The sequence below is a fragment of the Chiloscyllium plagiosum genome, chromosome 31 (genome assembly GCF_004010195.1).
Source record: "Chiloscyllium plagiosum isolate BGI_BamShark_2017 chromosome 31, ASM401019v2, whole genome shotgun sequence".
Taxonomy (NCBI): domain Eukaryota; kingdom Metazoa; phylum Chordata; class Chondrichthyes; order Orectolobiformes; family Hemiscylliidae; genus Chiloscyllium; species Chiloscyllium plagiosum.
In genome coordinates this window covers 27464828-27474929 of record NC_057740.1, presented here as the reverse complement: position 1 = coordinate 27474929, position 10102 = coordinate 27464828, and the positions used below count along the sequence as shown (strand labels likewise).

General features: G+C 40.2%; 1 protein-coding gene across 4 annotated transcripts in view; it reads left to right on the top strand.

The window, feature by feature from the left end:
• The window catches only part of cbarpb (CACN subunit beta associated regulatory protein b), a 202512-nt gene extending 193747 nt beyond the window's left edge, over positions 1-8765 (top strand). Inside the window, exon 11 of one of the 4 annotated variants that reach the window (XM_043721246.1) lies at positions 6305-8765. In XM_043721246.1, the coding sequence (XP_043577181.1) occupies positions 6305-7583 (1279 nt within the window). In that variant the 3' untranslated portion in view covers positions 7584-8765. The remainder of the gene's footprint in view (positions 1-6304) is intronic. The other 3 variants (XM_043721244.1, XM_043721245.1, XM_043721247.1) reach the window with 3 other exon arrangements.
• Positions 8766-10102: the final 1337 nt, after the last annotated feature.

Here is a 10102-nt window from a genome sequence, read left to right as displayed (position 1 = left end):
TGTTGTGGTTCTGTTCGCTGAGCTGGAAGTTTTTGTTGCAAACGTTTCGTCCCCTGTCTAGGTGACATCCTCAGTGCTTGGGAGCCTCCTGTGAAGCGCTTCTTTGATGTTTTATAGTGGTCTGTCCCTGCCGCTTCTGGTTGTCAGTTTCAGCTGTCCGCTGTAGTGGTTGGTATATTGGGTCGAGGTCGATGTGTTTGTTGATGGAGTTTGTGGATGAATGTTGGGTCCAGGTCGATGTGTTTACATCGACCTGGACCCAATATACCAACCACTACAGCGGACAGCTGAAACTGACAACCGGAAGCGGCAGGGACAGACCACTATAAACACTGGAGGAAACATCAAAGAAGTGCTTCGCAGGAGGCTCCCAAGCACTGATGATGTCGCCTAGCCAGGGGACGAAACATTTGCAACAAAAACTTCCAGCTTGGCGAACAGAACCACAACATAATACTGTGTACAAGTCTGATCCCAGAAAAGCCTGGCTTAATGGATCTTGTGTTTCATTTTTGCAGTTGATTATTGGGCAATGTAGTCATTAAAACATCTCATAAGTGGCTGCAGATATTCCTTAACAGCAGAACATCAATCCATTATACAAAAGGAAACAAGTCAAACAAAGCGATATATGACAGAAAGATCTTAACACAAACCATAAAACAAAGTTTCAACCTATTTCCAAACATTAACCTTTTACACATACTCAGTCTTAGATAAATATCACTCCTAACTCAACTCTTTACTTACTTACTTCCACTTTCTCTTCCCAGTTTCTTTTGCTCGGACTATTGTGATAGTTTTATGATTCCTTTTAGAGTCTGCTGGCAAGAGCCTTTCATAAGTCTGACAGGCTAAACCTCTTTTCAGTTTCTGTACAGTCACAAACTGGGAACTTCACGTGCTAAAATGCCCCTACCAGGGTGACTGGCTGTCCTGACCTGAAAAGTTGCTTCCCTTGCTAGGAGGAGATTGTTCTTCCTTTTGAACGGAACTCCTGATTCTTCTGAACTGAAGTCAAAGACTAAACAAATGACCTCTAGTCTGCTGTAAACTCAGCAGCACAAATATTTTATCCAGTTTGTCCTGTCCTGTACTTGATTGAAGTCACGTGCTTTCTTAGAAATTGCATAGAGTCATAGAGATGTACAGCACAGAAACACACCCTTCAGTCCAACTTGTCCATGCTGACCAGATATCCCAACCCAATCATAGTCCCACCTGCCAGCACCCAGCCCATATCCCTCCAAACCCTTCCTATTCATATATCCATCCAGATGCCTTTTAAATGTTGCAATTGTACCAGCCTCCACCACTTCCTCTGGCAGCTCATTCCATACACGTACCACCCTCTGCATGAAAAAGTCGATTATTTAGATATACAGATTCAGATTTCCATAACTAAAATCATGTACCTTTACAACACAGAAGGGGACCATCACTTTTGCTATGGTTCTCTGAAAGATTTTGTCCCATTCGCATATTTAAATCATGTACAAAAAGACTTTCTGACCTTTCAAAACAAAACCTTGACAGGATTGATCAAAATGCATATATACCTATATTAAAATACAGATCCCAAATGATAATGTATGTACAATACACTTTTATTTAATCAGAACTCACTTCCCCTTAATTGATATGATCATAATGTAGCCTTAAAAAGAATCAAAGGTTTTGTCTGTAAAATGTGTATGAATAGTATGTGGGGAGGAAATGGATGCAGGTTTGTTGTTGGTTTCCCTGCACCCACTCTGACATGCCACTACCAGACAGTGATTTTAGTCACCGCCTGGATTAGCCTTGCTGGTCTGGGTGGACGTTTACATCAATGAACTATTGAGAACTGGAGCTAGTTGTAGCAACTCTACATGTCCAAGCTTACATCTGTGCAGTTCAATCTTTCAATGTTTTGAAACCAGTGCTATGTAAACAAGAGTTCACAAAAGCCAAAGGCAATAGATGACCAATTCTAGTAGATTCAATTCTCAGACATAGATTGACAATTAGACACTTCTGTGCTTGAGCAATTATTATCAAATAATTAGTTTGGTGCAAGTTCATTATAGAGGCTTACAATGCGAAATATGAGATGTCTAAGGAGGTATGGGGGTGTAATATCTTTTATTTAACTCCAGAGTGATGTGTGACCTTCTAAAAATATTCTGATCATATCAAAGTTTTGTTTCTACTAATAATACACATGGACAGTGAAATCATAAATGAGGACATTAACTTCAGTATCAGAAACTGGTACAGAAAAATGACTTCAAATACTTCATTCCACAGTGCCATGAAGTTATTTAAAGCACAAAAGGAGACATTCAGCCCATTAAGTCAATGCTGCTTTCTCTAGACTAATGCATCAGCTGCATTCCCTGATCCATCTCTGTATTCCTGCAGGCTTATTTCCATTGAGGTTTGATCCAGTTTCCCTTTGAAACCATTGATCATCTCTGACCCCAGACTTTCAAATGCAGTGAGTTCTATATCACTACCACTCACTGCGCAAAAAAAGTTCTCCTTCAAAGCTTGTGCATCTCTTTCCAAAACTTTATATCTGTATCCCCTCAACCTTCTACCATCAGATAAAGGAACACAGGTTTTCACTGTCTACCCTAAGAAAACCCAGTCATACTCTTATACACCTCACTCAAACCTCCCATAGTTCTTCTTTGGTGAAATGAGAGCAACCCTAGCTTTAAGGTTATAACGACTAGGAGAAATTGAGGACTGCAGATGCTGGAGATCAGAGTCAAAAGTGTGGCACTGGAAAAACACAGCAGGTCAGACAGCATCAGAGGAGCAGGAGAATTGATGTTTCGGGCATAATCCTAGCTTTGCCAACCTACCCTTTAACAAAAACCTCCAATACCTGGAGCTCAGCTGGTAAATCTAGGTATTCTATATTCTCTCAAGGGTACTCATTTCTTTCCAAAGTGTGGCGCCCAGACGTGGATGCAGCATTCTACTTGTGACCTCCCCAAACTTTATAAAGGTTCAGCTTAACTTTGCTGCTTTCCTACCCAATATTTCTGTGTATAAAGGCCAAAATTATTTATAATCAGCTAAGAATTTTCTCAATATGTCCTGTCACCTTCAAATAAACTGACTCTCTATATGCTTCTGGCAAGATGCAGCACGTTACATTTCTCCCTGTTAAATTATATTTGCCTCTTGTCTCCCCATTCTCTTAGCCAACTATATTTTGTTCCAGTTGATAATTTCCCCAACATTTCCAAGTCCTTCAAGTCAAGTATCATTGGCACCTTTTGAAACTTTCCTCTGTTCTATATGCAACAAAAGAAAAGCAGTGGTCCTGACAAAACTCCTTGGGAAATACCACTATCTACCATACTCCTGTCTGTTTACCATGACTCACTGTTTTCTGTCATTCAGCCAACTTTTTTTAACCTATCCTGACACTGATCGTCATTACATGACCCTTTTTTATAATTTATCAATCTCTTTACTTGTTATTGGTTCATTGTTTTGGCCACTTTTCAACTCATCCTTTAAGTAAACAAAAACCTCTTTTAATGCAAGGTTTGTGTGAAAGCTTTATTGAACTCACTTTACTCACTTCACTGAAACCTTATTCAGTTTTGTACAAGAACAGCAACAGGCAAATTTATTGTGGCATGATGGCTCAGTGGTTAGCACTGCTGCTTCATAGCACTAGGGTCCCAGGTTTGATTCCAGCCTCAGGCAACTGTCTGTGTGGCGTTTGCACATTCTCCCCGTCTGTGTGCATTTCCTCCCACGGTCCAAAGATGTGCAGATCAGGTGAATGGGCCTTGCTAAATTCCCCAAGACAGGATAGGTGCCGAAAAGTTGTTTACTCTTGTGAGAGAGTCTACAACAAGAGGACATAATCTCAGAATAAGGAGGCACACATTTAAGACAGAGATGAGAATGAATTTCTTCTCTCAGAGAGTAGTGCATCTGTGGAATACATTTGCACAGAGGGCTGTTGAAGCTTGGTCATTAAGTATATTCAAGGCTAAGGTAGACATTTTTAATCAGGAAGGGAATCAAGGGTTGTGAGGAAAAGACAGGAAAGTAACCTTTCAGGTTTATCAATGGCAGAGCAGATTTGATGGGTTAAATAGCCTAGTTTTGCTCCTAAATAATATGGCCTTACAGTGGGAAGAATTTAAGGCTCCCCACAGGAACAGACTTGGATACAGGTTGAGGGAAAGGGGGTGTGGGTGGGGGTTGGAGTAGAGTGACATGTAATCAAGAGGGAAAGAGCAGGATGGAGATCCTATCACATTTCCTATTTTCAAGATTAGATCCATTGGAAAGGTCTAAGTCAGCACTCTTCCTCTGAGGCTAACTGAAATTCTTAAGTGGCAACTTAGGAGCCTCATCCTGCAGTGTGGAAGGAAAGCACACATTGTTGGCAAAGCTGATAAGTTTACCTTAATGAGCCCTCCTTCAACCTGGGTGGAGTGGGGTCTCTCCTTCTTAGACAGCTTGTGTCCAATGGAGGGATGCCATCCTCAGCATCCTTTAAGGCAACCACCCATCCCAGCTCACTTACAGCACAGTGAGGCCTTTGCTCACTTGGATTCCAAGAGCTGCAGTAACATTTCTTCTCTCGGATCTCCTGTGGTACAACCATTCCTGGTGGCACCATTGGATCTAAAGTGCTGTCAACCTCTGATTAGCCAGGAGACAATGGGGTCTGCAGATGCTGGAGAAATCAGAGTTGATAAAATGTGGTGCTGGAAAAGGCACAGAGGTCAGCCAGCATCCAAGGAGCAAGAGAGTCAACATTTCGGGCAAGACCCTTCTTCAGGTCCTCAATCATCAACTCTTTTCATCCTTGGATGCTGCCTGAGGTGGGATCTGTCAACATTAGAAATGCATGTGCTCTTAAGGCTAAACCAGCTCAGCTCCACAGACTAGATAATGCGCATTGGACTTAAAGAGCTGGGTTCTTCCCTGGTGGTTGGTTTCTAGAGAGGAAAAGGGTCCAGAAGGGAAAGGTGGAAACTGGTGTTTGTGCTAAGTAACATATCCCTTATAAATTTCTTAATGTCTTTTGATGCCTAATTCAAATTTAGACGTTAGTCTGCTAAACAGGATCCTCTTTGTGAAGACCCCGAGAATTGATTGGCAGGCAGCAGGCTGCCTGATTTCAATTTAAATCTCATTGGTCCTCCTGGAAGTAACCACGGTGGGGTTTCCACAGGCTCTCCAGCTAAGGTCATCATCACTGACATTAATTCCAGTCCAGTATGCACGAGTCAGTGTTTCTAACCTTAACTTGAGCTATTTGTCAGGAAGTGCAAATTTAAAATTAACTATTTCATCCTGTAACTAAAATGGCTTTAATATTCATAGCTAAGTTAACAAGTTTAATATCTCCTGCCAGGAGACTGGAGCATTAGCTGAATGCTGCAAGAATTATTTCTGGTTTGAGGAACATGAATGAGTGTATTCAGTTCAGAACAATTTTCCTTCTAATGAGATTTGTCCAAATTCCCACTGAGAATGTGCAGGAGGAAGGGGAGACACAATCAACCTTCCTTCCCACTGACTGTTGCTATGGAGAAAATATATCCCATGATGTTCTTTGCTAACAATGCATGGTTAGCTAATTTTATCCTTGATGCCAGTTAAATTGAAAATGTTGCTGTCACAAACAATTCCATTCCATTAATAAAGGAATTGATTTAAATAGGGGAAAAGATAATGGCATCATTAGGTATAGGGTGTGTGAGCAAGTAGAATAATAATTTAAAATGTACACTGACCTATAACAGAACGTTGTAGTTATCTTGTTCCAGCCCAAAGGTGAAAGATTAAAGCCTGAGTCTTAACTCAATCAGACATTCATTATAACGTTTTAGTGTCATTTCTTACCTGGACATTCTAAGCAATTTCATTCTGGCATTGCATCAACTATAGGGCATGTACTTATATCAATGGAGTTTATTAGCGAGAATGTTGTGTCCCTTTTCCCCCTAAAATGAAGCTGGTGTGTTCTTATATGTGGACAGACACCACAGTGTCAGGGCTAAGAACAAAAAAGCCCTTGTCATTTGAGAAGGATTTGAGACTATACAACCCACTGGTTAGAAATGAGTAGGCAGGCAGTAATTTATTCTAACAGCTCAAACCCGAATGTGAGTTGGCAAGGTCAACCATCACATCCACTGAATGAATCTACCTGCTCCAAGTAGGAAGCTAATGGTGCTAATAGTGACCAACCAAGCAATGTAGAAGTTAAGTTTTGTAAATGCTGTGCTGCTGTCTCCCACATTTTCCTGAGATAAGCTTGGTTTTCTTTCAGGTTAGATGCGGCAGAGAATCTGCCGAACGGGAGTGAAAGTACTGAAAGGAGGGAGAGCTCAGATCAGCAGAGGATCTGCCGAGATATCTGGAACCTTCGAGCTTCTCTCGAACTTTACATATCATCAGACCAGAGCAGCAATGACAAGGAGTCGGAGCGAAGTGATGCCGAGAGCGTGTGCTCAGTGGGTGGCCGGCTCAGTACCTTCTCCCAGGACACGGCTGATGAAGCGGATGACCTTGAAGAGACCACTGGCAGCAAGCGGCTGAAACAGGACAGCGTGGAGTCCGAGCGGGGCAGCGACAGTGAGACCAACACCAGGAAGTTGCTGCAGATGGACAGCGGTTACGCCTCGATCGAGGCTCCCAGCCGAGCGCTGGAAGAGAGAATCCCGAAGGGTGACAGTGAACGCGGGACGCAGGACACAACTGCGTCAGAGAAGAGAAGGTTTTTCACAAGTTCTGGGCGCAAAGGGACTGTCTTTGAAAGCTATGATGCAAAACCCTTGAGTGAGGAGTTCGAGGAAGAGGGGGCAGTGGGGGGTGAACCGATTGACTGGTCACCCTATGGCCAAATGTTTGTCACTAGAGACTATTTGCACAGACGGGATTACAGTATTGATGAGAAATCCGATGCCTTATTCAATGAATTTCTCCGACATGACCCTCAATTTGATGATTCCCCACTGAAGTCCAAGCACCGGTCTCGTATCCATCTCCGTAAGCAATGGCAAAGGACCAAGCAATACAGTGACCCAGGGATCCGCTATCCGCCTGCCCTGGAACGCCACCGAAATCCCCTCCGGAGAGGCGACAGTGTGAATTATCCACTAGATCATCGATACCAGAGCACCTTACCACGCATTATCAGCGCCACGGATGAAGAGCCAAGTGAGAGCGGCCAGGAACACATCAAATCACCCACGTCCAAACACTCAGAGGCTGAACCCTCAGGCTCAGAAACACCAAGTGTTGATCCTGAAGCAAGAATCCAAATCATTGAGGAAGAAACAGCCGAGCAAGGAAATGCCATTGACCAAACCGAACAACCAGACCAAACAGACTGCCCGCAGTCTTTAGGTCAAATCAGTGGCTTCACGGAGACAAATAGACCCACAGACTTTGCATATGGACCTCAAATGATAGGGGCCGATCCCATAGACAAATTAACGACGAGCATCGAAGACAGGCTGTATACGAATCTCAAGAAGTCAAAGGAGAGTGGTGATTGTGTAGTAGTAACTGTCACACATGCTTCACCAGATCACAGCCCTGTTTAGCCTTTTTCTTTGTGGAAGAAGAGTGATTCTCAATTTGATTTTTTAAAATTCGGTCATTGATGCTAGTCTTAGACCCTCCAGAGAAACACACCACGAATGTTTGCTGCTATACTACACTACATGCTTCATTTTGTTTTCCATTAAAGAATGATTAGATGTTTTTGGAGCTTTAATCCCTAGTATATTTAAATGTTTTATTAGAAGAATACCTTTGCTTTTGTTTAAGAATAAAAGGGTAGTACTGGTGACCTGGGGAAAGTTTTATAGTCAGATTGTTTGGCTGTTATTTTGTTTCTGTACTTCCAAAATACCCTTTAGTGTTTTTAACAGTGAACAAAAAAAAAACAACCCTAGATGAATAGCGTAGTACACCAAAAGCTTCCTGTTCTGAGAGTTGGCTGCATTGCTGGGTTTGCATGCATACTTTTTATTCTTAAGGATATCATTAAAAATTCCTCAACAATTACAACTTACATCATAACATTATCATCAGTGCAAGTAACTTAGATTTTTTGAAGCCTTTTTGGATTTTTATAAAATATAATTTTGTCCCCTAGACTTTCAATTTCTGTGAAGTTGTTAAGTTGTAATCAGAATTTTCGTGTCATGGTTTGTGAATTAGCAAGCTCATTCCTAAATGCATTAAACAATATATGCACATTTTCTCAAATGTAGAAATGTCTGTTGTAGTTCTATTGTTAAACACAAACAGTGCTATTTTGTATCAAATATGGGCTAGGCGCAATAAATGGACATTTTTTTCTTATTTTAATTTAATTCTTTTAGATATCTTATTTCCAAAGGCTTTTACTAGATTGGTTAAATGCCAATCACTTTGCACTGAAAATTCAGACACGGTGGTTAATACATATGCCAGTAACTAGGTATCTATGTTATGTCTTAATGCTATATTCACAGGTTTGATTAATTATATAAAATAGTTTTATAAAATATGTATGTTGTATTATGAGTCACAAAGAAATTCTTACAAAGACATTTTTCCTGTTTCTATTTTTTTTTGTTTAACTTAACTGTAAAAAAAAGCCCTGAATAAACATTTCATTGGGTTTCTTCTGCTTTTCATGTTAAAATAAATAAATTCTTTTCTCATTCAAAATTTTTTGTGTGAGTTGGTTGTAACTTGTGTTGCTGCCAGATGAAGCATGGGGTTTGAGGGGGATCTGGAGGATGGGGGTGGAAGTGTGGAGCCAAGACCTAATGTACAGGAGAAATAACTACACCAGTTCTGCAGATGAGCCTGTGCCCATAAGAAACGCTCTGATATGAGTCATTTTATTACCTTATGACGCATAGCAACAGATGACGCATCAGATGAGAAAGAGATGTATGAAAGGTTTTGTGTGAAAGGAGATTCTGTTATTCCTTTTCTCTCTCACTCTTTTTCTGTCTTTCTCTGTCCATAACGCTTCTGAAGGCCCATACCTGAACATATTCCCTCAGCCAGTTTTGTGCATTTTTTTTGTCTGAGAATTTTGAACAAAGTTTGCAATCTCAATAATTTTTCTAACTGCCTAGTATAATGTTTGTTCTCCATTTCAAAAGTGTGTCAGAAGCTATATCCTGGTTCAGCTGGATTTATCTGATTAAACATTCTTATCACTGCAGATTTTGTCACAATGCAGTATTTAGTGAAGATGTATAGTGAGGCCTTTCATTTATTTATCACCAAAGTGAAGATGTTGTCTCTTTCTTGGAAAGTACACACTGTAGTTACCATGTGGTTTTTACCATTGCTACACTGTTCCATGTCTCAACTGTGGTCCTGTATTCCATGTCAAAACTGTTGAGCTACTTTTCTACTATTGTCCTTCAAAAATAACTAGTTTGTTCTAAATTGAAGAACCTGGTGGCTCATTGATTGGTGACCACTCAGAAACAAAGAGTTACATCCTATGAGGATTACAATTAATTAGCATTGAAATATAATACTGATATTATGATACTTATACTTTTTTTGTTACAAACGACTGTTATTTAAATATACTACTATCATTTTGTTTCTAATATTTATATGACTATGTCTTTATTTGGCTTAATTTCCACCCAGCATTTTGTGTAATTCATTAAACAATGCCATTATTCTTTTTAAATAAATGGTGTAATGTATTTGTTAACAGAGCAAAGGATATCATAGGAACATGTTTCATGTTCATCAGTAAATGTCGTCAATTATCTATTCTAAACTCCTGTTTGCTTTCAATTATTAATACTTAATGTGTGTAAACACAATACCCATATAATTAGTCCATACATGTTAGAGATCAAATATGGCTTGCAAAAAAATATTGTGGAAACTTCAATACAGTGGAACCTTGATTAATCAGACCCCTATTATTTGTGTTCTCAAATCTACATTGAATTCTTTGCTTCAGGTGTGTGTCACACACCATGAAAACAGCAATGTAGTACTTTTGGAATGATTGAGATTAAAAAGGATACAAGATCCATTTATAATTGTGCACAATGGAAGATTTGAAGGCCAATTTTCATTATCATTG